This window comes from Anarrhichthys ocellatus, unplaced genomic scaffold (genome assembly GCF_004355925.1).
Source record: "Anarrhichthys ocellatus isolate YVR2014 unplaced genomic scaffold, GSC_Weel_1.0 scaffold10, whole genome shotgun sequence".
In the NCBI taxonomy this organism is placed as follows: domain Eukaryota; kingdom Metazoa; phylum Chordata; class Actinopteri; order Perciformes; family Anarhichadidae; genus Anarrhichthys; species Anarrhichthys ocellatus.
The window spans coordinates 4,760,828-4,787,595 of NW_022280040.1; the positions used below are offsets into that span (position 1 = coordinate 4,760,828).

Sequence of the window (26,768 nt, forward strand, 5' to 3'; positions counted from 1 at the left end):
TAATTGGCTCAGATGACACAACAAAACTTGAAAATGTTATGTAATGAAAATATGTCAAGTCGTGTTTTGTATTATCTGAGATATGTCGAGACACGTTTTGACGTCTCAAACCTACTCTGACGCGATGTGCATGTCATCCTGCTGATTTAGTTTTGAGCTCATTTGCTCAGTGTAGGTAGAATAAAGGTTAATTTCTTTTTGTTTAATCCGTTTGTGGAAGCACTGTGTTCACGTCTCCGTGTGTCCTGCAGCCCACCTCCAGAAGCTGATGTCTGATAAGAAGTGCACGGCAGAGAAGAAGGCTGAGATGGAGGAAGTCACCACTCAGGTCAGTGTTAACTGAGACAAAATGCTCTTTTTGAGGGATTCTTTTTGGAAAAGCTGTTCCCGACGGGTTTTTAAATCTGTTTCTATTGTTATTTTCAGATGGACAACTACACCCAGCAGGAGCTGACCGATCTCTTCGTGAAATACAACGTCAAGTCTCCCACCACAGGAAACGACCTCACGCCTCCCGTCTCCTTCAACCTGATGTTTCAGACGTCCATTGGACCGGGGGGGAACACGCCGGGGTAAAACGAAACACAAAATACTGCGGGAAGTTTTTCCTTGATGTCGTATTTGTGTCATTGTGATTTATTTCAATGTAACTTTGCAGCTATCTGAGGCCTGAAACTGCTCAGGGAATCTTCCTCAACTTCAAACGTCTGCTAGAGTTTAACCAGGGAAAGCTGCCCTTTGCTGCCGCTCAAATAGGAAACTCCTTCAGGAACGAGATCTCTCCTCGCTCTGGACTCATTCGTGTCAGGTGAGAGATCCGCCCGGTCACCTCATCGTTCTGTCTGTACTTGTAGAGATCTCTCGTGACATAAAACGGGAATGAAATTGCCTCACATTTCCACGCAGAGAGTTCACCATGGCGGAAATCGAGCACTTTGTGGATCCAAATGAGAAGGTCCACACGAAGTTCTCCAATGTAGCCGACCTGGACCTCACATTATACTCCTCCAAGGCTCAGACTAGTGGCCAGTCTGCACACATCATGAGGCTGGGTGACGCTGTGGAGCAGGTTGGAATAACCAAAGAACAACACTATGATGCATTATTAGGGAGTGCTTTTTTATAGGGCTGTGCCAAATAGTTTTCGTCAAACTGCTGTTTCAAAAGAACAAAAATAAAACTTTCCCACTCGCATTCATTCTTCTCTCATTTAAGGGAGTGATCAATAACTCCGTCCTTGGGTATTTCATCGGGAGGATCTACCTCTACCTCACTAGAGTTGGTGTCGCCAAAGACAAGCTGCGTTTCCGACAGCACATGGACAACGAGATGGCTCACTACGCCTGTGACTGCTGGGACGCTGAAACCAAAACCTCATACGTACGTTCCACTGCACTGTTTCCTTGCGGCTCATCGGGGAGTCCGCACAGTTTTTGCTCAAAGGAAATGTTTGTCCCTTGCAGGGCTGGATCGAAATCGTGGGGTGTGCTGACCGGTCCTGCTTCGATCTGCTGTGCCATGCGCGAGCTACAAAAGTGCCTTTGGTCGCTGAAAAGCCTCTAAAAGAACCCATATCCTAAAACTGCAGCAGCACTTACAAGAAAATCTCTGTTCCATCAAACAACAAAGAACATTTTAAGCACCCAGATGCCTTGTTGTTGTCCTTAACTTCTCCACACAAAGTTGTAAATGTCGTCCAGTTCGAACCCAACAAAGGAGCCATTGGAAAGGCGTATAAGAAGGATGCTAAGATAGCCATGGAGTACCTGTCTGTGTGTGACGAGTGCTTCATTACAGAGCAGGAGCAGCTGCTCAATGAGACTGGGTGAGTGCTCTATAGTACGTATGGTGGCCTGATGAAAGCTCGTGGTTTTGTCGTTCGCAGCACAGTCAGCGTGTTCTCTTTTACTCCACAGAGAGTTCACCATCGAGTCAGAAGGCAAGACCTTCAAACTCACAAAGGATATGGTCGGTGTGAAGCGGTTCCAGAAGACTCTGCACGGTGAGATTTATTCATTTTAATGTTTTAGCTTAATGTTGAGTTTCTCGTGTTTTCTCTTTTAACACCCCGGGACCAAGTTTTAAATACAGGATTATGTCGGGGATACGTTGGCGCTACGGCTTCAGTAACATCCGTCTTTGTCGTCCACAGTGGAGGAAGTTGTTCCCAATGTAATCGAGCCCTCCTTTGGCATCGGTAGGATCATGTACTCCATCTTTGAGCACACATTCCACGTCAGAGAAGGTGACGAACAAAGAACGGTAAGTCGATAGTGATTATGGTAGAGTGTTGTCCTGAATCCTCACTATTTAGTTAACACTTATTTAATTAGCACTTTATTTGAATGTGGATCTCCAATCAGTGTTGATGGTAAGTGTAGCCGACTGAACAATGAATTCCTCAGTGTGTGCTGTATTGACCAGTAAGGCTGCAGCTGCAAAATCTGCATAACTGTATGAATGTACTGTATGTAACTCTGTGTGGTATTGCTGTAGTGTTTTAGAAGGAGAAACCCGTGTCTCAATGAGATTACCTGTGTAAATAGAAAACATTTACCGTCAACATTGGACAATGAGCTGCCTCATTGTGAAAGCCCTACCTAGCTGCCAAAAATGATTGTTTCATGATTTGATAATTGTTTTTGTGATTGAGTTTAAAAGCTTGTTTCCTTCATTTACTGAAATCTTTGTTTCCCTTCTCTTCAGTACTTCAGCTTCCCAGCTACTGTAGCTCCATACAAATGTTCCGTCCTGCCTCTGAGTCAAAACCCGGAGTTCATGCCCTTCGTGAGGGAGTTATGTAAGTGCCCACATAATGATAAAGTATATGTTCTATTTCTGTCTGTAAGGGAGAAGCTGCATGTGCTGCTGCTGCTGCTGCTGCCGTCTTAACTTATTAACTCAACTTGTCAACTACTATGTTTCTCTCTTTCTCCCTCTTAGCTGAGGCGATGACCAAGAACGGCGTGTCTCACAAGGTGGACGACTCCGCGGGATCCATCGGCCGGCGTTACGCCAGGACGGACGAGATCGGAGTGGCGTTTGGCATCACCATCGACTTCGACACGGTGAACAAGACGCCTCACACGGCCACGCTGAGAGACCGCGACTCCATGAGGCAGATCAGGGCCGAGGTACAGCACAAGTTCACTTGTTTCATCCTTATAATACCGTGATGTAAGAAAATACTGTGATTTATATTTGAGGTCATATTGCCTAACTCAAATCAATACAGCTGTCTACACAGGCCATAAAACTAACTTGACTCTGATTCTAAAAGAGAGAACAATAGCAGCATTGAGCTGTAATTACACACACAATTTAACACAATAAAAAAAAAAAAACATCTTTCTCTCCTCAGGTCAGTGAGTTGCCTGTGATTGTTCGGGATTTGGCCAACGCCACATTGACCTGGGCGGAAGTGGAGAGCAAGTACCCCATCTTTGAAGGACAGGAGACCAGCAAGAAGGAAACTGCTGAAGAGTAAAGCTCACTCGCCTGCCAGTCGCTCCACGAAAAACTCCACAGACTTGTTGCATATGCATCACCAGGAAGAATAATGCAACTGTATTGTGATAAGCTATAGTGGTGCACCGAGCTCTCCTCATGTTCTATGCCACTGCAATCACTACAATGTCATGTATCCATCATATCTACCAGTTGTGGAATGCTTACACAGGACGGGTTCTCTACGATGAGCAACATTTCATCCATGTATGAACAGGTCAATATGTTTTTAAAAGGGAGGAAAATGTAATCAGGTTGTTGTTGTCCAGGGGAAGGAGGCTTCCACCATTCCAGGTTTCTGGCAGATAGGATTGAGATGTTTAACAATTTCAATTAAAACAACCAGCACTTACTGGACACGAGCTTACAACTGTAATGTTTTCTGTTCATTTTACGACTCTGCTACATAGAGCAAGCTTTGAAACATCATGAATTGCAACTTCAACAGATCATTTGTTCCTCCAGAGTCTTGGTGAAACTAGAGCAGGAAAGCAGACTTAATACAAACCTCACGTATAGCCTCGGATACCGTTGAATCCCCACAAATGATCTATCCTGTGATATCTGCTCTGCCCGACTCCTTTACCAGAACTGCCTCTTTGTAAAGACGAGGAGTCCCACGAGATAAATCCCAGACACTTCGCATATCCCCAGGGCTCAAATATCATCTCAGCCTTATTAAGACCCGTCCGGATTTTACAGAGGAATGACAAAGACCTTTTACTGTTTCAATCTTTTTTTTAATACCCTTCATTGATGGAAAGATTTCCTGACATTTGATGATTGCTGGTTTCTCAAGGTCTTTAAAATCAGTTATTCAAAGTCAGTTTCTGTGCTGCTTGTAAACGACACTCGCTCTGTGTTACATTTCATGGATCCAACAGGCTTTTTTTTTTTCATAGCAAACATTTTGACCGGTCAGTGTAGGAAAAGCACAAGTGTTACTAATAACATTAACAATGATTCAAGTGTCCCAGTGAGCCAGCATGCACAATAACAGGACCCTGAAACTGAAGCAGCTGGAGTTCAGCCATCATTAACTGTATTGTTCACACCGGGGTCTTTCCTACTGTAACCTGTACTAAATGTCCTAAATCTGGTTACACACATGTTCAGAGCTACTGCAGTAAAGGTGACTGGATTCAGAAATGCATAAAAAAAATAATTAGAACAATGAAACTGAAAATAAATGGAATGGAAAAGGTGAAATCAGTAGCAGCAGAAGAAGCAGCAATTGAATATTAATTAAACAGCGAGTCCTCTTCTCCTAACATAGAATTCCTGTAAGAAGACGTTTCCAGCATTATCATGATGACTAGATGTCCATTTTTAATATGTCTTATGATTATCAATGCATATTTTGAGGTAGGGATTAACTACTGACTTAAATTCACAGGGCATATGTTACATAATCTTTCTAAATGTGTCCACATGTTTGAAAAGAGCTTCTTGCCAGTTCATTTGTTCCACAAGGTGGCATCAGAGGCAAGCTTATGATTTTTTGTTGTCATTCAAATCCTACAGCGCCCGAATAATCCTGTTACGTTCATTTAATTGACCATTTTGCACATAATTAAAATTTTTTGAACACATTTTGACAATTAAATAATAATTGGGCATACTGTTTTAATCTGCAAAACATCTGGATTCTGCTAGGAGGTATTTGTACCATCTAGATATTAGCCTATTGAGGAGGAAAACTAAGTACCTCTATGCATATTTCTTGTTTTTTTAATTTTATGATCTTTTATTGTGTCTTTTAATTTGTGTCCAAGCCTTTTGAAACTGAGATTCCAGGTACTAAACTGGTGTAATCATGTTACATTCTGTTTTGAAAATAGTCTATAATATCAAGGAATGTCAAGGACACATTGCTTCACATCATAAGTGATCATGGACGCATTCTGAGACATGGGACTCTGGGCACAGACCTGCAAAAGGCCCCATCACCTCTCATAGGAGCAAGACACACAGACTTTACTCAGTTTTGTGTCTCTTTGTGGTCATTTTGAATCTCTACCTGATTTGTACGTGTCTCTTTGAGTTACATTTTGTAGGTGAAGGCAAGCGTGGCCCTTTGACCTGTGCCTGGTTGGCCCCGTTCAATAATTCATTAATTTACAACATATACCATGTCATTGTTTATGTGGGGTGGACCTTGAAGGCTCAACATCTTTAGGGAAACCACATGAAAAAGGCTTGTGCAGAAAGAGGATTTTGAGATTCCAATTCCTTCCTGAACTACACCCACGTTCATAAAACATTCAAGGACTTCGCAGTATGACAGCACACCAGATGTAAGCTACTTGAAGGCGGTGAGAAAGATCATCTGTGTCCTATCAAAGTTTATATCAAGCCAATATTAATTTGAATTATTCATCAACCGAAATATGTTGCCTGAGGGAAAGAGAAACGTCAGAGGCCAGCAATGTTTGATGTCATTGATCAAGACGTGAATGCTCCAGTGTTAGGCCTCATGTCTTAAGGTAGTATCGGTTCATTATAGGCAGCGTTTACGTCATCTCTTTGACGCTCCCGCCCTGTACCAACAAGAGGGTGAGGAAGTGTTTGTGCCCTGCAGCTGGGTTTTTTCAAAGAGCGATTATCTACTATGTCCCCAGCAAGCTCTTAAGTGCTGCGCTCATGTCATTCAGGACTGACTGTTGGTGCCTCGTACTTCATGTTTTCATTCAACTGAATGTTTTTTTAATACATAACCAAACTTGATATTACATTGCAAATAAAAGATAAACCAACTGAGAGAGTGAACAACGTCATCTAATACTTGTGAACCAGAGAAGTACCCACAGATTCAAGCCATTGTTGTAAAACTTTCTAATATGTAATGCTTTGTGAATAGTTTATACGTTGTAACTAATTACTATATTAATGCATTTACCAGTGCTTTATAGATACACCCTCAATTAATGGGTTGCCAGGTTGTATACATCTTCTGTAGCAGGTGTTAATCACCTTGCAGGACAGTAATTGATTTTCTACCAATAGGCGGCAGTGAAATTAGGCTGTGAACACAAAACTGACGTATCCCCTTTTACGTTGATAATGCAAACTTAGCCAACTGTTGCCTACATACACATCTAACAGACATAAAGCAACATTAGCATTATTTGGAGTAGTATTTCTGGCCACATGATGAATGTAGTGCAACAAGCAATATTCACTCTCTTTTACCTCCGTTTTGGTCTCCACCAACTCCTGAGGGAAATATCGCCAACTTTGTGTGCTGGTAATTGCTTGGCAGGAAGTGTACAGTTGGTTTTTAGAAAATATATCAATGAATGAATGAATCTTTATCTTGTAATAAACAGGCTCTGATACGCAAATATTTGCTGTAAAACTCTGAATTTCTTTTCTCTCAATCTTATTCTTGTGTTTCTTTGAGGAATTATTCGTTCAGTCTGTTTCAAGTAGCCACTCTGTACTTACAAGCTCTGCATCATCACATTTCAAGTGGCAGACACAGTAACCTGACACCGATTGTCAAGTGCTGAGAAGTGATTGTGCAAAGTGGCTCAGAGACCCGTGTTGTGGTGTCAGTTGTAAGCATACATTACTGTAAACATCAGGGCAGAGTCACCGACCCACATGAAGAGCATCATGTCGGCTGGGATATTACGGGCTAATTATGAGCGGCATCAACAGATGACAGCCTGCACTTACTGCTGTTTTCCTCCTGTCCATCTGCCATCATGCTGTGCACTTGTCTCAGGTGGGGTCATTTAGGGCCGCGTGGGCCTCGGCTCCATTAAAGTGACAGCGAAGGTGAAGAGGGACGGACACTCAGACGGCGTCACTGCTGGCAACGAACCAGAAAACCACTTTATCTCCCTTGTTGTTATTCTACGGTCCACCGAGACTGAAATAGCTTGAATAATGTCTGTTTGTCAGTGCGTGTGGAGGGTCTAGGTCTGCCGTGCACAGGTGGATATCAGTTCAAGAGATGGGGAACAGGCTGCATGATGTAAACAATAGATTAAAAGGGCAATTGACCGATTTTACACTGATTGTATGAAGCATTCAGTGGCTCTGGAGGAGAAAATAACCCTGATGATGTCTAGTTATGTCGTCAGGGTTATCTCAGCATGGGCTTTGAGAGTATTTATATTTAACCAAATCCTGTGTCATGGAGTTCGAAAGAAATGGTAATTTATCAGTAAAGCTCTGACGAAAAGAAAGATGCTCTTGAATTGCATTATGTGAAATGTAGGCTATCAATAGTGTCTAAATGTATTCTGTTAAGCAATTTTGGAGTTTGATCCATATTTACAATCAGAGGATAGCTCTGCTCCACAGATTTCATTAATAGTACTAAGTAATTAAAATCAAGCTGCATATATTGTAAAAATAGGCGGTGGACATGAGGAAATCTGTGTCTGTCTCTTTCAAAATGACTGACAGAGAGCCCCCCCCCCCTGATAGTTTGTGAAACCTTGACTAAGGACCCACTGCAAACATTTAATCAATCGTTTCTATTGTATCTATTAAAAGTGCATAGGCTTTAATTGGGTGCTTTCGACCATGGGTCCCCACTAATAAAAACAAAAACAATGATACAAAGTGATTACGAATACATTGATTGACAAAGTCATGGAAAATTGGAATGATAAATAAATGTGAGATATGACAAGGCTATACCTCTGTGGTCTGCGGGGACTTCAGTTGGAAGGAGAACTGAAAAGACAGCGCTTGTATCATATTGAAAGACAAACATCAGCAAAAGAGAACCTGGCAACCCCAAAGTTATTCATATTAATTAGTAAATTATTTGTGAATTAAGTCATTAGTTACAACTTGGGTGTCTTATTAAAAAGTGATAGCTTATTGTGTGAGTCTTCGGACATTATGGAAATACAATTCAAATCCACTGGAGTAGCTCCGTAAATTCAACAATTGAATCTAATAAAACACAATAGAGATATATTTTACATACTCACAATATCATTAAAGATAATGTTTCATCCATAGAAACTGAGCCGTCATGTGCTTGTAGATCACAATTCTTTAAGTGGCCCTAAAAATGTTTCATTAAAATACTGCTGGTATTTTGGGGAAGGCTTTAAAACAACATTAAGTCAATCATACAGGGAGATGAAATTTAGCAGAAGACATTTTAGCAGTTAAGTGAGTATAGAAAATGTAAAAAAAGAAGAAGAAAAAATAAAAAAATGAACTCTTGACCTCAGTATTTCTAAAACCCTGGTTGCTAGAAAACGTATTTCCAGTTCCAAATATTAACAAACAATTGAAATGTTTAGAAGCATCTTTAAACATATTATCTTGTAAAATCAGTTCCTGTAAATCTGCCCTGAGCCTATAAGCTTGTGAACACCAACAAACTGAGTGGTGGGCGGACTGAGAGCGGGTTTTTTCCCCAGTCCGGACTGAGCAAGGATGATAAAAAACACTGAAGGCGTGTTGTTGTAGTGAGCTTGCATGGCACTGTGGCAGGAGGACGGTCGCCATCTCTGGGTAAACACCGTAACCGTGTCACGCAGTTGATATTATAGTGTGTGGATAGAAGCCGGAGCGTACAGTAGCAGCAGCAGCAGCAGCAGGCGGGGTGCTATGCTGCCTGCAACAGCGGACACACACGACTTCAATGAAGGACTGACGCTTTGTTTGTCCCCTGCACGTCGGACTGTCACCTCGGAGGTTCGGACGCTTCTTCTCACTGACATTTCGTCTTGTTCGTGAGCTCCGGGGTGGGGGTTGGGGGGGGGTGGGGGGAGAAATGGGACTGCATGCTTCGAATGAAATGGGATTTTAATGCTGCAAACAGCGGACGCTTTAGCCCGCGCACGCAGCCAGGGGACTGTAGTGCGCTCAATAATGTTTGCCAAGGAATAAAACGGTGCGGCCCAAGGTGCATAACATCTCGTTTCCATGGACAACACGTCCATAATAACACAGGTTGCAAATCCGAAAGAGGAGGAGAGCATTTCTTCAAGTCCAGATAAAGGTAAGACGCACAGAAAATGCCACGGGCGCGCACGCAAACACACACACACACACGGTTTTAATTTGGATTTCCAGCTGTAGCATATATTCACGTTGCCAAATCTGATCTGCAGCCCTCGGTGCAGAGAGGATACTGGGTTCAATAGCAAGACAAGAGTGTCGACGGAGAACCTCCATTGTTCAGCTGGAGCAGAGACGCATGAAGAGCCCAGCTGTCCACATCGGCTGTATAGATGCCATGTTTGGAGCGCACTGTAACTTTAGTGCGCTTCATTTGAGCTAAACCAAAGCTCATTTAAAATGTTAAACATGGTGCGACTTAGAACGTGATAATATATATATATATATGCGTTTGGAGTGAGCTGGGTTTTACTACAGGGGGCGGGTACTCTGCTCCTTTGCACTGGCGACATCCCAGTATGCATCGCTGGCTCTGTAAAATGCCTGGTATACTACCAATAACACCAGTGATCAGAGGTCAACAGTTTGGCTTCATGGTGCATGAAGAATAAACGCCAATTTAAGTATTTAAGCAGGAAGATATTTGATTGTGCACATGGGAAGTCTTTTTTTTTTTGGGTCCAAAAGCCAGTAATCACATTGGATACACAAATATATTTAGCTTTCTGTATTTTTCTATCTATCTTAGAATAAAACCACCTCACTGAAGCGATGAGAATGTTGAAAGATTGAGCCTCTCCAAAATGATCCGTATCATCAGCTCCCCTGTACAGCACTTAGTGATAATAAAACCAATAATTGTCAAATAATTGACCGACGACGTATAACAAAGGTCAGAAATGTCCACTTCCAGATGTGTAAAAAGAAAAGAAAAAAAGTGCCTGAAAAAAACAGCTGCTCCACAGTTTACAGCGGCTGAACGAAAACACATTTTCTCTCTGTTGTTTTGCACAAGAGTCGCCACTTCACCATGTGGTGATGCCATCAATGACAAATCCCCCTCATGAGTCAGGAGCTTTCCAGTTTTCATTAAATTTGAGAGGGGGGGGGGGGTTCTCTAGTCTGTGCAGGACAGTCACACATTTTTGATTTGAGTCCAGCACACAAGAAAATCTGTCTTTGGGGTTCTGTGTAACCACACGTGGGATACACATGGGTCCACGGGAGACTGTAGCAGGAGGGCATGGTTGATCGGAGCTCAGGGCCCTGACATTCCTCCACCAGCATCCATCCCACTGAGCCACAGGGTGCCTGGAGGCCAGAGGGACCACAACTTCCTGCTACACCCAGTGCTCTGTTGAGGAAAAGGTCACTTCCCCTGCATCACCTCTGCTGAGCAACACTGACATACACGAACCACTCTGACTCGTTGACTTCCTGGCCGGAGGTCATGAAATGAAGATCTAGACACAAATAGGATTCTAGATCAGAAGTGAGGCTGAGCCGTAACCTTAACACCTCATCTTCTTTACTCTAGGACGGACCTGCGTGATCACGGCAGCCAGATCAATTCTGATTTATGTACCACAGCACGTTTCCGATATTTCCTTTTCCTCTTCAGCTTCCTCTAATCTTGTGGTGCCGCCTCAATAATTAAAACCTTCATAAACAAATCAATGACAACAATCACTAACAGCAAACACACGGCTTCGCTGCCGACTGAAGTGATGAATCATCATCCAGGAAATTTGTTAGAAGACAAATAAAACTGCTGCTTTTAGCACATTTTTAATCGCTCGCATAGAGTTCCCAGACTTTCTTGTCTGCAACATCCTGCTTGTCACGAACAGTAAATCCCAGACGACATGTGGAATCCAACAATTAATCTGGCGGGATAAAATCCTGGGTCAGCCGCTGACCAGAGAGGACACGACACACACACACACTCAAATGGCTGCTGTCACACACACACACACGCACACACACACACACACGCACACACACACACACACACACAGTATCACCAGGAAGCTTCCTGAATGGAGTCCCTGCCGCTCACCACTGGCTCTGTCAAAGCAGACAACAAACAGTGCTTGTTGTCCAGGACAGTTACTCTGTGACCTGCTCAGGCTGCGCTGAAGCCACTAATGATTACACACGCACGCACGCACACACACACTCACACACACTCACTCACATGCTGAATATTTCAGAGCACAGGCAGGCTATTTTCAGAGTCCTATCGGTTTCATTCCAAGCAAAGACGTAGTAATTCATTAGAGCCAAGTTCTTTTAGACGTTTGGTCAGGTGGAGAATATATCTTTATGCATTATGGATTATGTTAAATGAGGTGAGGGTTGGAATCATAATGTGAGTGTGGGTGGTGTCATACTGTTGGTGGATACAAGGCTATTTGTTGGAGGTGAACTTTATCAGATAGATGATTGTGGACATATTCAGACGATTTCTTGTAGTTTTATTCTTTGATAAATCAGCAATGTCGTACTACTTTAAGGATATTTCACAGGAACCAGCACATAAGCCCAGAGGAGGCTGAGAAAACCCAAATGAGGCTTTTCATTTGGCAGACCTTTTACTTTTCAGGATCTGATGCAATGCGATGCAACGACTGGACTAACAACGCACAGGGAGTCACAGCCTTTGTCTCACTCTGCACATCTTTGAGGCTTTGGTCTGATAACTTCTCAGTCCGACGGGTATCGATGGTCGAGCTGTTTAACCTAATCAGATTAGGTCAAATCTGAGTTTAGCTCTTCACTGCTGTACTGTGAGTGATGGCAGACGCTTAGACTAAAACGGATTGTGAAAGATGTGTTTAGGTGCTCCTGGTTGACGCCTAATTTGTTTTTTTGCAAATATTGGCTAATCATACACTACCCCTCCCACACAAATTGTTAATAGACAGCTGATAGCAATGGCATACATTGTCTTTGTTATTCCAACTAAATTCGGACCGCAACATATTACTGAAAACACAAAGTTTAGTAAAAAATAAAAGATGAACCTCTTCACTAGATCAGAATTCTTCATCCAGAAAGTCAATAAAGCATACGTTTAGTGATGATGTTCTTTATTTTTTGTAGTCGTATAGGGCGTGTTAATCAGTCCCTCAATACTTTATTGTTTACCTGTCTCTGGCTCTTCCAACCTCGAGCCCATTTGTTACTACTGAAGACTTATATCTTTAAAAACGGCTCACAAACATACATTTCAATTTATTTTGAAATCCTAAAAAGCTCTGGCACTGTGCATTTTACTACTCGGGTAAGAGTAAATAGCCGGGGACTATTTTCAGTTGGAATGTTCTTGGTAATGATAAAATCTGTCCAAAGAACAATAGAGCTCTATGGCACATAACAAGCTATATGCAGTCTTTGGGTGCAGAGACGACTCTTGTTAGTTTGTCATTGGTTTTGATCTTTTCATGGTCTTTGTTCCTGATAAGAAAACATATTATCATCATTCCTATTCTTTAAGTTTGCTCTAGTGTTGCACAGCTATGTGTTTGTCAGTTTTGCCTCCTTCACACGGCTTAATGGTTCTCCCGGAGTTCTTGTAAAATCTGTTTTTTAAATTTTTGTAATCACTTAGTACTGGGGGGAAAAACCAACAAACACAAACTATAATTGTTTTGATTGCATGGATGGTTTTTCTGGCTGAGGCTGAGTAATATGAGTTGTCCTGAAGAGACATAATTGGCCATTCCCCCATGTCATTACTCCAATGGCAGCTCAAGGCTGCAGCAAGACGGTGTCACAGAGCTCATTAACGTTGTTTTTAAAAACGGGTCAAGGTACTCTGTCTGGCTTATGTGAATGTCTTTAAAGGTGATGAGATCTATAAATTCAGAACGAGCATCGACGAGGAGGAGCAGCAGGCACCGGGATTTATGTATGGCATGTTAAAATGATTTCCCCCAAAGGCTTGTTGGTTAGAAAATCTTTGCATTGCCAGAAAGAAAATTATATAAAAAAAAAAAATACTGAAGCTGTAATTGTATATATTAATCTGGAGAAAAGCCTGTGATTTCATGCGCGCTTGGCATTTGAGGTTGTTTCTGGAACACGCCGCTGTACATTAATAAAGTGTTTATGATGTGGGGACCACACCTGCAGGGGTGTGTGCAGCACAGTTTGGGAGCTACTGTGAGTTTTGGCTTCCCCAGTGTCCCTGGCACAACCGGCCACTCTGCTGTGTACAGCACTCTGCTGTCATGACCGGACTCTGCAGAGGAGGATTACGCTCTTTAACTCGGCCATAGGTGGCGTAGATTTCTTGGATATGTTTTGAGCACACAGTGTGTCGTTCACAAGCCTTCCACCTCTCTTAAGAAGCACATTGGATTGCTATGTGCGTACAGTGAAGTCAAGATTCAAGCACCATTTTGACTGAGAGAAAGAGGGAGACTCTGAAGTGCAGGTCCCCTATTACAGATTTATGAGTCTATTTCAACCGATGCTGCTCAGAAAAGCTGATTATCTGCACCTCCAGGGAAGTGTTGGACACATCTTTATTACTTTAGTCCAATACCATACTGGGCAGCTGATTGGGAAGAGTTGAATGTTCTTCTTCCATGCCTAAGCCCCTTGACTGGTAAGCTTGTTAACTGTGCGGGACCGGCCTCAGTGTGTGGATGAACATGCCTGAAGTGGAAGTTGTGGGATTGTCTTAATTTATGTCTTTTGCATTCATTCAGTCCCACAACGAGCGGCAATGAAATATTTTTACAGCTGTAAGTAGCAAATAAACTTATTATTGTAGTAAGTTTTGTTGCTCCGCACAGAGCTTGCTTGTCATTGTAATTAACCGCAATGGACTCGCCAACACTTGAATTTGACATTATGTTTGAGCTCATACATCAATCATCATTAGTGGCTCCCTTAGGTGGTTGTTGATGTATCAGTCTCTTATTTTAAGTTGGAAACAAAAAATCATAGTTTATGTTCACATCTCCCTGCTGCTGTCATTGTGTCAGTATTTCTTTTTTTTTTTTAAAGTACTGTCAAGAGAAAAATCCATAATGATGAATTTATACACTTAAAGTAATTGCTTAGCATTTTTAAAAACAGCTGTTTTTTTACCAAGAATTAGATAAAACGCTAGCTTGGCTCTGTCCAAGGGTAAAACAAATCCACCTACCACCTCTAAAGCTCAATATGTGATCACATCTCCTTTGCCTAATATGTACAGAATATGAAGTATAAAAAACAAACAGCGGAGTAAAGCAAGTTGCTTGCTTTCATTGTTTATGCTAACCTAAGCTAGCCCTCTGCATAGACACGTCATAGGACCAGTCAAACAGATATTTCTTTATTAAAAAGTTTTCAAAAAAAGGATGGAAATGATGAAAGTAGACTGATATTAGATCAATCTTCAAAATAACCTCATTTTAAAGAATGAAATATCTTAAAAATGAACCCACATTGGGCTATCTAGAAGCTAGCCAAGTAGCAGCCTTATAAGCTCTAATGCCTCTCTTATGCATTTCCTTCATGGTGGACTTAGAACTTATTATAAAAATATCAATTATTTTTGATAAAGTGTTTTGATGGCCAGCAGAGGGTTTTTTTTTCCAGATACAATGAGGGTTACCTCTAGTGACAGAGAATGCATTAGGAAGATTTATGTAAGATTTCACAATAAAGAATCTGGTTGGAAAAAGAAATCAGCGAATTGGCCCTTAATTACGAGGCAGTCTGTAAAGATCTATGGATTGTGAGACACGGTGAAGGAGATGCAATCGCACTGCAATCCGTCCCCGGAGAGGCCACAGGGGAAAAGAGTGTGGGTTGACGCTTTCTTCACTCCTACACTGGCTGACTGTGAATACTTAATCCATCACTCTGAATGCAGAAAAAAAAGAGAAAAGAGTTCACATAGCTGCTGCTATGAAGTCTCTGTACAGGCTTCCAGTTTAAAATAGAGCTTTAACCTCATTTTACTTGTTCATAAATCTGGTTACAGATTATATTGTTGATATGCTGCCAGTATGTGTGTTCATTACAGCCCTCATGATCCACATGACTCTGATCCAGCTCCATTGTTGTTATATATACACATACATATGTCTGTATATACATACATGTGTGTGTGTATATGTGATTGGCCAGTTTCAAGGAATGTACGTGTGCCTGCTCCACATCAGAAACTCAACATCTCTCTGCTCTCAGTAAAGTATTTTGTTATTCCGTTAGTTGGTTTTGCTGCACACACCATACGGTTTGGGTTTTTCTCGGCCTCTTTTTATGTCTGTGTGCTTTGGACTGTATGTTTGACTGCATTGTGGGAAAGTTTTTATGTTTGAATGTTCCCTCAAGTGTAGCTCATACGCTGTGGTTGTTTGTTTTGGAGCAACCTCTACACTTCAAAATGTCCAGCCTGGACTTTGAAGAGGCTATTAGTAGGATGTCTAGTGGATTCTTCATAAAATGACATTCTGCCCAGTAGATCTCCATCCTGAGCACTGATGGGTTGTGATTGCACTCATACATAATGTAGTTTATATTGATTTGAATGATGAAATATACAATTTAGTGTAGGATAACAGAACAACTCCATCCATACTAAGCGTCTTGTGTCTGTTTTCAGTTTTTAGCTTAATTGACTGCAGCTGTCAGTGGCTTTCAGCTCTTCAAACTTCGCTTAAATGAATACAGAAGACAAACAACTGACACTCCTCTGCTGCATTGCTTGTCGTGTCTCGATTTAAACGCAAAGCATTTCTGTGGGATTACATCACGCATGCCTTTCCTGTAAATCTTGACACTTTGGCATTCAATGGCCATGAGTCAGTGAAGACCATTATTAATGCTCCAAAACCACAGTCCCTATGGAGCAAAACAACCGCCTGCCACACGGCCACAGAAGCCCTGGATGCTGCTGCTCTAAAGCCTGTTTTCTAACGGGGCTGTTGAGCGTGGACTCGGACACGCCACAAGCTAGGATTAATCGAGCATCCATCCAGCCAAACAGACGTTGTCAAAACAGATCAATACAATCAAAGAAAGGTAGGGGTCAAGGAGAAAAGAGAGAGTGTGTGTGTGTGTGTGTGTGTGTGTGTGGGGATCAAGAAGAGAGAGCAGGAGATAGTGCTCAAATAGCATCTGTGTGTCTCTTGGGTTGCAGGCAGGTACCCAGCCTGGCTCTGACAAGGGGATGGCCTTCCTGCATATTATGCCCTCTTCTGGCTGGCATTCATCACCAGTAATTGGCTATCTAAAAGGGAGATCATGTTTTGTCCAAAATGATTTTCTGTCACCCTTCCTGAATTATGCTGCGTGCCACTTTGTCAGATGTTCGACAGCAGAGCATAAAAGGCTTATGCATATTTTTCACGACGAGCAAGGAATACGCAAATATATGTATATGAGTATGGAGGCTGTAAAAGACACAAAGAGGGATTATTTTTCTGCCTCTCCAGAGGTAAAGGTGAATACTGTTTAGCTATGAATATCAAGGGGCACAAAGTAGGACATGCTGTGTGTGGAAATGTACATTACATTACATTACAGTCATTTAGCAGACGCTTTTATCCAAAGTGACTTACAATTCAGAGTCTATCACATTTCTACACCGAGCAATTTTGGGGTTAAGTGTCTTGCTCAAGGACACATCGACATGCGACTAGCGGAGCCAGAGCTCAAACCGCCGACCCTCTGATTGAAAGACGGCCCTGCTATCCACTTAACCACAATCGCCCCAAATGTAGAGATGAACGCCTCTCGGAGAGCAGAGGCTCGGGAAACTGTAGCAGCAACAACACACACACACACACACACACACACGCAGGGCTCCGCAACACACACAAAAATACATGACCTACTTGTTAGCTTTCTGAATGAATCTGATTTGATAGATAACAAGCAATTTGTTGTTTTGATGCCGGCTAAGTTCAAGGGTACTTGCGTATTTATGAACAAAACGTAAAGGGACATTCCACTGAATTTACGCAACATGGTTAGTTTACTCGTCATAGGGGGTTTAAAAGAGGTGGTCATTTACCAAACGGGGAGAGTTTACCAATAGGCTGCATATAAAAAGTGGACGTAGTCGCTTTGATGTCACTCATTGGTTTGTGGACCCCCGTATTGAAGCCTTTAAAGGATTCTGCGTTTTGGCCGTTGCCATCTGGTTTTTGGTTCATCTTGTAAGTTCCCTTATTTTATGGAGGATCAATAGTAAACTGTTGGAGTTCCCCTTTAAATTCCATACTAACAGCTCACTGGATCAACTCTCAGGATCAATTTTACAGCTGCATGGACGGCGCCTCTGGGGTCACCAAGTGTACAAGCATGTCTGTACTCCTGAGAAGCCTTAAGACGGGCCTTTAATTACATCTGACATTAAATCTTACAACGTTTTTTTAACTAACCGACAGGCACGGAGGATTTCCTGTCAGTCACTGAGCCTCTGGCATTGTGCGCACAGTTGTAGATGAGAATATAAAAAGAATATATATAAATAATATACTGCCGCAGCCCCAAAACAGCGTGGGCTGTGTTGCTGCCGGTTGCGTAACTGCAGCAGAACAGTCAGATCTCCCTCATTATTTCTCCCTGAGCTCTCAGTGGGTTAATTCCCCCGCGCTTGTCATCTCCTTCGTTAAGCCGAGCGCTCGAGAAGCAGCAGCCCCCCCCCCTCCTCCGGGCTGGCACAGCGCCCACGTCGCTGTACCATTGAGGCTGGAAAGCAAGGGCAGACCAGCCCACATCTTTGTGTCAGAGTTCACGGCAGCAGCCGGGAGAATTAGCACCCTGCAGTACGACATGCATGGGTGCCAACCGAGTGGTTCAGGTGTTTAAATCTCAGCAAACCATGTCTTGACCTCAAACGTAACAGGGTTATGGAATAAATGTCAGTTACATAAGGTCATGTAGGATATGTGTATATCTGTTTATGAATATGAATCTTCACAGATAAGTAGGGAAATATAGCCAGAGGGACAGCTGAGGGTCAGTGAGTGTGACTAAAGGCATCTGCTAGAACTGAGTGTACAGCACCTCCACAGCCCTCAGCTGTCTATGTGGTGAAGTAAGGAGGCTTAACAGGAGTTTATTTTATCATACTGTGCTATTACTGCCTTGATGGCCTCACACATAACCCACCAACCCTCGGACCTCGGCAGGGTAACACACACACAGGCTGAAGTGTCAGGCTCAGCTCATCTGATGCTACCTAACTTCACTCAGCTGTTTGGATTTGGGGTGTGTGTGTGTGTGTGTGTGTGTGTGTGTGTGTGAGCAGCAGACACGTGTTCAAGTGGATTGTGTGAAGCAGAGGCTCTTTGGTGTAAATATTGTTTGAGAACCCGATCTGTTATAATTATGATCCCCTCTTTTGGTGGGTTTTTCTCTTTTGTGGAAACGATCAATAATCTGTGTTTTGGTATGAACAAAAGAATAGAGTTGGTGTAAAGGCTGGCTTTGAGGCTCATGGTGTCCACATGTCCAAGTGTGCTTGAGCAAGACACTGAATGGCTGAACTGGCTCCTGATGTGTGGATGACAATAAATGGAAATGGTCACTTTGGGGGGAAAAAAGCTTCTGCTTTAATGTATGTAATGTAAAATATATTGATTTACCAACCATTTAAGTCTTTTATCAAGCTAAATTTTAAAACTACCAATGGACCAACATTGTCATCCCTAGAACCGTTCTGCTACAGCAAAAAATCAAAACATTTTGTGAACTTGGGATGGGAATTTCCCCCAATTTTTTGTACATTTAAAACAAAAAAGTGATAATTAGAAAATATTAAAGAGATGAGTGAATGTCTAAATTGAAGAATACGATAAGTGTCTTTCTTAGCGTCATCCCTATTGGAAGTATAGTGTATTACTGCAGGGATTCCTTCCACACTTTTATTTTGCTGAAACACAACAAGGAGTTCCCCCTCACTGCTCGTCTGTTGCTGTTAGTGAAAGCCTGGGACAGAAACAGCTTCTTCCTCAGGTGCTCTCTCTGACATTACATCTCAGGCTCCAGGCTAATGGTGGATTACCTGTCCGTGTATGTCTGTAGAGTACTGTTCTTCATTTTGGCTGCAGCCGAATAAGTATTTTACGTCACATGTTGTTATATAAGCCACAGACAACTGGTACCACTTTTAATGCAAACGCCCCACACTCAAAATCTCAGTGAGGGGAGGTAGGAAATAATCTGAAAAAGCATGCCTACTGTTTGAGGCGATGGAAGGGCTAATTTTTGTCTGTGAGTGTCTCCTTGCCACTACGTCAGGAAGGCTTGTTTTTCCCATTATACAGTAGCTTTGTGTAGCAGAGATAGCATTGAAATCCCCGTGGCAGCTGTTTTATCCTGGTGTGTGTGAAGCACTGCCATTTAAAACTGACCCGTTTTCCATCTTAATTATTTAAGCTGCACAATGGATTGTTTTCACATTTACCTTCGTGCCCCCCAGGTACTGTACACTTTACCTGCCTGGCTAGTCAACTAACTGCTGCTGAAGTGCAGTTCAAGGTCTGTCACACAGGCGCTACCAATACCAGTGTATTATAGAATATGTCATTTTGCACACGGGGCTTAATTCTGACATTTCAGATGTTGTCACGGTCGGATCAAGCGGGAGGAAAAATGCAACTCAAAATGCATCAAGTTATATGATTATTAATCAACTCTCTTTCGCATAATCTTATGATTTACCCATGGCCTGTTCGCATCACCAGATCCACGGCTCGGCGGTGTAGCAATGTGGTTATATTTCTAGATCTCAGCAGTGAACTTGGTGAGCACGATGTTTATAGTTTTGAACATCATTTCCATTAGTTATGAAAATAAGAGCCAAGTTGTAACAAACCTGAATTGACCTTTACGTTTTGCCCTGCTAAATTATCCAGAAGCATTTGGCTCAAGAGTGATGAATGTCCTGACATAAACCTTTTAGACGTCATCTAGCAGCTACACTTTCTGCTGTCGTATTTCAAACGTGGCATGTTGTGTTTTGATTGGGTGCATACTTTATGTGCTTTTAAAGCTACAGTAAAAAGAGGCCACCTCAAAAGTCTTGAGCTAAGCCGCGGATCATATTCCCTCTCGGAGCTTGGCATTAGTCCACGCTGTGGGTCACGGGGTGATTATGTCTTCCTGTCGGGAATGCTGAGAATTTCCTGCGTTTTTCTGCCTCTTCCGGCCTTGTTAGTGGTTGTGCCTGAACATGTGACAGAGAGCCCGGGCCCCGGCTGGCTCTGATTGACTGGAGAGCCTTATATCGTTGTTACCTAACGTGTAGCAGGAGCACCGACACAGGCGCTGCCCTAAAGGGATGGGTTTTTTTTTTTTTTTACAGCTCTTGCATCAAGGGAATATGCTAATCGAATGAAGTGTATTCAGCGGGTAAATAATTCTGCACCTGCTCTGAGGAGACTTTGGCCTCATATCTCTCTCTCCAGGGAGCTTTTGTTAGATACAGTAAAACCACTTGCATGCAACACCCTTTACTTAGATTTTAGTGAGGTGGATCCCTTATTAGCAGAACTGCAGGCTATCAGCTGATTCCTGGGTGCTTTAGTGTCTCATTTGACTGATTTTAACGTCCTGCTGTGTTAATGTAGTTCAAGACTCCTGCATTTTGAATGGCAAGTGTTGCACTTTAACCTTTTGCAGTTATTCTCAGAGCATTACTCTGCAAGGCGAGCCGACTCCGGTCACATTCCTGAGCAAGGACATTGAAAGAAAAAAAGTTTGTGTCAATCTGTGAAGTATGCGGTTTGTTGATAGCCGTGCACGTGGCCCTTTGTCTGAATATATGAACATATGCTGTGTGTGTGTGTCTGCTCGGTGTCCGGCAGCAGTCAACTCTCAGCTATGTTGTTTGTGTCCGAGGGAGAAAGGAAAGCTCTGTTTGTGTAGGGTGGTGGTGCAGGAGGGGGTGGAGTAAGAATCAGGCTCGAGTATAGGCTGCCTCTCCTCAGTGACTCTCTCCACCCATTCTCCACCCATTTCTCCTATTCCAAGATCCCTCTTCCTTCTCTCTCCCGCTCTCCCTCTTTCACCTGCTTTTCTCGGGGTGGTTTTTCAGGGGGGCAGCAGACTAGGGCGGGAAAATGTAGAGGGTCTCAAAATGGAGGAGCGAAGAATGACATCATGGGGTTTTGAGGCCAACTTTAAGGGGAGGACTCAGGGTCCCTCCAAACTGGAAACTTACTGAGTTAAATAGTCCAATTACAGCCTCGATAGTTTGGCTTTTCTTTGCCCCGGTTTTAAGTGTTTAGGATTTCCTTTGCCACCACCAAGGCAAATGAAGTGAACGCAATTTTGTTTGTGGAGTTCACCTTATTAAAAATGAAACTTTGAAAATGCAAAAATAATGTAATGTAACTAAGCCATTAGATACAGCTTAATAACCTAAAAAAAAAAGGTGCCATTATTCAACGCTGTGAGGATATTCCACTCACTTAAAATTAAAACAAATGTGCTTTGCCAGTTCACACGATAGCGTATTTGGGTGAACCAACCCTTTACAATTTCTGGTTAATTTCCTTTAAAGGTCGTGCCACAGTATGAAGTTTGGCATATGTATTTAATTCCACTACATGAAGTCCCTGCGACTTAATGAGACTTCCTCAACTGCGTGTGTGATTGGTGACCTCGCTCTTATGGGGTTAATGCTTTCAGTGTGTGTTGTTTTTCTTTTTCTCTAATCAGATGAATTCCTGTCGTGTTCAACCGTTAATGCTTTATCTGTATGTAACGGTAAACATTCTAGTCAATGTACTTTTATCAGTTTGCTGTACCAGCAGTGAGTGCATCAAGTCTACAAGGACAGAACATCTCCTTCAGTCACCATGCAGGTTTCAGTAACACAGCATGTTGCCTTCCTGTTCCGACCGTATAGCTGTGTCTGTTTGGCTTCACGAGAACATCTATCGGGGAAGAGCAAGAGACACGGCGAGCTTTGGACTACAAAGACGGGAGAGAACAAAGACGACGGACTGCCCCGCGGCCTGTCGGATCCAGTCGGAGCAACCCAAGGATAGCTCCAGGAGCCCATCTGAAGGCTCTTAGAACACGAGCAGGCTGCAGACAGCCTCAGCATGCATGGCTAACTGGGCCGCCTGTGTCACACGGCTGTATGAGCACGTTAACAAGACGGCAGGGACACGCTGTGTGATGGCCGCTCCGAGGCACGGAAATTATGATTCCAGCTAAAGTCAGGCACTTCAAAGTCCTGAACAGATTTGGGATTTCCATGCCTAGAATTTACCTTTTTAAAGCAATTATACTGGCAGAACTTCTACTTCAGGATAATTGCGCTGTCAGATTTTAGCCTTTGTACTGGAGCTGCCCAAATTTCTATTTTTATCCGCTTGTCCTCACAGACAGAAAATATTTATAATACAATAGTGTGAAAGTAGGCCATGGGCTTCAGAGGCAGTGCTGGAGGAATGATGTAACCAGGAACCTATATGTGTAGGTTTTCTCTCCGGAGGTTCGCAGCCCTCTGCCAGCGATCAACTCTTTTTCCCAAATTAATCTATAGTTTTGGTTAAATTACTGTTGGATATAGTCAAATAATAAGCTGTTCAAGATATAGAATCTCCTGTATGTGTACAGTGGGTTTCAGTCTTTACATTCTGGCTCTCTTTAATGTGAAAGGTTCAACATTTTCTTTCTTCTATTGTCATATATTCTGCCTCTTTCCCTCACATATGTGATATTAATCCGTCTGTCTTGCTCTCTCCGTCTTTCTTGATGTTAATTAACTGGATTACCTTCCCAGAGGGCACTCTGATGAAGCCTATTTTCGTCCCTGTGCTCCCTCGCTGTGTTGTACAACATACATCTCAGCCCCTTCCGTCATGATAATGTGACGATGCATGTGAAATGCAGTCTGTCTGCCACTCTGGGCATCACTTCTGTCTTTTTTATTTTTTTCCAGAGGTTGCTTTGCATTCATATAAATGCTTGAAAATATGATACCTGCTGTTAACAGGTGACATTGCTGTGAAATGGCTCTAAAGCAGCACTTGATTCAAAGTCAGGAGAGCCATTTAATGTCTCACATAATGATATATACGTACATAATATATATGTTATTCTATATCATATATATAGTATATCACGCAAAAAGGGATATTTGTCCTCCTTCTGTACTTTTACTTTTATTACCTTGAGTACATTTAGCAGATAAAAATAAAATGTGAAACACCATGCTGGACTTTTACTCCTTATTGGATAACTAGCATATTTTAGCATCCTTATTCCTCACTCCTTATTGCTGGAATACTTCCTCCCTCACTGGCTGCCATACGCAAATAACCTGGCTTTTTCTTTCATTATCTCTTCCAGTCTCCCAGTCCAACAGCAGCCTAAAGAAGCATCGCAGCCGGAGCATTTTCAGCCCCTTCTTCTGCTGCTTCCGCAACTACAATGACTACCACGTTGAGCCACCACCCGCCAACAACAAGACACTTTCTCTGGCCCTGCCGCCAGAGGAGAACGGCAGTCCTCCCAAGGTGAAGCTCATTTTTCTCTCTCGCATCAGATCCCAAATTGCACACCATTTGCATCCACGTGACTGAAAAGAAAACCTTGTGGGAATTAGTGGATATTTTACAACAGGAATCGTAGTTCGCGTGGAGAGGTCCGGTAACGAGAAACATTTGTTTGGTTTTGTTACAGCGAGCTTGTTAGGGTTTGCCTTTCCCTGCAGAGAGCTGAGGCGCTGTGCTGCCTCGCTGAGCGCTCCCTCCGCAAATTTTTCCAGCTGCTACAAACCCGCTGAACCCAGAGGTTGTTTACCATCCACTGCTTGCAAATACAGGCTCGCTTCCCATCTCGCATTCTTCGATATCTGCCTACGCACACAACCGCACACACGAAACAACACACAGAGCGCAGAGCACGCTGAGAAGCTCAAAAAGCCACACACACATACACACGGTCGCTCGCTCTTACCACACGCCTATGACAACACGTGTACGCACGCAGACACATGCACACACAGACACGCACACACACCGCTTTAATCCCCATAAAGTGGGCCTTGTGCGTGTCCGCTGTGATGGATTGCCTGGCACCCACGCCTCCCCCTTCTCCTCACACACACTCTGACCAGTGTAGTGAGGATGTGTGAAGCGAAAGGTTCTGGCCACGGGAAAAGGCGCCAAAACCCCCGAGCTCCTCCGCAAACACGGTGTTCTGCTGCCAAGGCAGGTACGCTGGGCTATAAATGGAGCAACGTCATATCACGTTTCCACTCCTGTTTACCTGTAAATGTCTCTCATTCAGGGGAGGAATGCGTGGCCCTTTACAGACACTATACGTGCGGTCAGCGCTGACCCGCTTCCGGACCACCAACTTAACAAATGAGTCCCCGTTAAATTAGAGTGAACCTCGCGAACCTTGCCATAAAAAGCCTTGTTATAGCGCCGGGTCTGCTTTTGGAGTCCCTCCCAGCAGCGCACTGTTGCTGGATTTCTGGCCAGACATGTTTGTTACTATGGCAGCTCTGTTTGTTTTTCATCTCACTATCACAGTGTGTACTATTCGTCCATTTTCTCCGTCCCTCTCCCTCTTTCTCTCCATGCGCATTTCTTGATTACAGTATAGACGTTGATTTTTTCCCTCGCAAAGATTTTTCACTGTTTTGCATTTTCGGCTTTACCACCCTGTCTCTCTAAATCTCTTCCTCTCTCTGTTTATTTTCTCCAGTGTGACCAGGTCCAGGTCATTCCCATCCCCAGTGTATGTATTATTATCTTTCATTTTTCTTCATCTCGCTCCATCACTGTAACCTCCTCCCTCTGCTCTGCTGTGCTTCATCGTTCTATAGCTGCATGTGGATGTTGGCTCAAAGGTGATTTTTCTCTAGCACTGTCCCATCCTGATAATCGGGCAGCTTTCGAGGCTTTGCTTTGTGCCGCTTACCGTCAAAGTAATCCAAATCCATTCATTATCATATGATTTATTTCAGGCTTTGTCCTTTTGTCCATTTCTCCCGTTTTCCTCCAATCACTGGAACAGAACATGAAATTGATTTCCTTATTAGATCAGATTCATTGAATCTTAAGCTGGACCTTTACAGCTGCATTTTGGATCAAAAAATAGATAACTCGCCCTGAAAACTCTTGATTAAATTAGGTATTTGTCTGTATTTGGCAAAATAAATCAATGAACTCAATGAATTGCTGGTTTGAGGTTTCAATGGTTTGTACTAGAAATTCACTTGCTTTGTTTTTGCTCAAGATGCAGTTTATTTAGTTATTTTGGAATCTACGCTGTGCCTGTGGTTTACTGTAATTATAGGATATTCACACTCACAGCATCCCACATCGCAGGCAAGCTTTAAACTACACCACACCTCCCTTCAATGGCAGGAAGGGCATGTGGCGATAAGGTCTGCTCTTTGTATTCTCGGCAGCATCCGGGCGAGGACTCTGAGAGGCGTCTTAAATAACTCGAGCTGACCTGGACAGGTTGTCTGCGTCGCTCTTTACTGTAACTCAAAGTTTAAAACAACATAGGAACTAGACAAATAAGACGTCTCTGAAACTTGTTGCTACTTTCTTTGTCTTACTATTACCAAGTACAGTTATATACAAATATATCCAAGCACATTATTCTGGAGGTTTTAGCTGCATCTCATGGCTTTCATGATCATTTGTCACGGGATTGAAGAAGAAGTATTTAGTGATAAGTAATTACATTGTAGATGCATGTAATTATAGTCAGAACATCATTAATGAACAGAGTAAATGCAGAGTAAAATGTTTCAGCCGTAATGAACACCACAATCATCCACTGTAGCACACTTTGATTACTCAATATTCCTATAATTCTGCCCATATAATCCCCAAATCAAAAAGATACAGTGTTTATATAATATAACTTGAATTACTTGAATCGGTTTGGGATAGCGCCTCCTGGCTGTGGCTGCAGGTGTAGAGCTTCTTTATCTCGGTGCAGCTCACTAGTGAAAATGTCAAGGTCCCGGTCAGTCACTCTTTCTTTGCTCAACCTGCATGTAATCACATTCATCACGGCCTGAGAGGATGTCACTCAGTGTCCTTGCTCACAGGGAATCCTTCCCACGATACATCAGCTTGCATTCCCGTGATAAGACATGATAAATACAGACAGCACGAAAACACAGACACATGCAGAGAACGGGTAGCATATTGAGCAGCAGCACAAGTGTGTGTATGTGTAAGATTGACAAAGTCCTTGCTCCTCACCTCTATATGGCTGTGTGTGTGTGTGTGTGTGTTTGAGCGTGCCCCCTATGGCCTCACCATCTGCCCCGTGCCTGTCTGTAACCCCAGGCCTGCTTGGCAGAGGACACACGCATTTCTCCCATTCCCCCCCCCCCCCCCCCCCCCCCGACCCTGAAGGCATCACAGTCA

At 42.9% G+C, this 26,768-nt stretch overlaps 2 protein-coding genes across 3 annotated transcripts in view; both read left to right on the top strand.

Annotated features, from left to right (window-relative positions):
• LOC116385132 (glycine--tRNA ligase-like) overlaps window positions 1–3,874 on the top strand; it is a 6,744-nt gene extending 2,870 nt beyond the window's left edge. The window contains exons 6-17 of the mRNA XM_031850344.1: window positions 252–328; window positions 427–572; window positions 659–808; window positions 907–1,069; window positions 1,216–1,380; window positions 1,464–1,571; window positions 1,680–1,825; window positions 1,917–2,002; window positions 2,153–2,262; window positions 2,707–2,800; window positions 2,944–3,134; window positions 3,362–3,874. Of these exons, the coding sequence (XP_031706204.1) occupies window positions 252–328; window positions 427–572; window positions 659–808; window positions 907–1,069; window positions 1,216–1,380; window positions 1,464–1,571; window positions 1,680–1,825; window positions 1,917–2,002; window positions 2,153–2,262; window positions 2,707–2,800; window positions 2,944–3,134; window positions 3,362–3,487 (1,562 nt within the window). The 3' untranslated portion in view covers window positions 3,488–3,874. The remainder of the gene's footprint in view (window positions 1–251; window positions 329–426; window positions 573–658; window positions 809–906; window positions 1,070–1,215; window positions 1,381–1,463; window positions 1,572–1,679; window positions 1,826–1,916; window positions 2,003–2,152; window positions 2,263–2,706; window positions 2,801–2,943; window positions 3,135–3,361) is intronic.
• A 5,040-nt stretch (window positions 3,875–8,914) lies between these two features.
• The window catches only part of ctdspla (CTD (carboxy-terminal domain, RNA polymerase II, polypeptide A) small phosphatase-like a), a 27,682-nt gene continuing 9,828 nt past the window's right edge, over window positions 8,915–26,768 (top strand). Inside the window, exons 1-3 of one of the 2 annotated variants that reach the window (XM_031849980.1) lie at window positions 8,915–9,487; window positions 23,713–23,879; window positions 25,078–25,110. In XM_031849980.1, the coding sequence (XP_031705840.1) occupies window positions 9,412–9,487; window positions 23,713–23,879; window positions 25,078–25,110 (276 nt within the window). In that variant the 5' untranslated portion in view covers window positions 8,915–9,411. The remainder of the gene's footprint in view (window positions 9,488–23,712; window positions 23,880–25,077; window positions 25,111–26,768) is intronic. The other variant, XM_031849982.1, reaches the window with a different exon arrangement.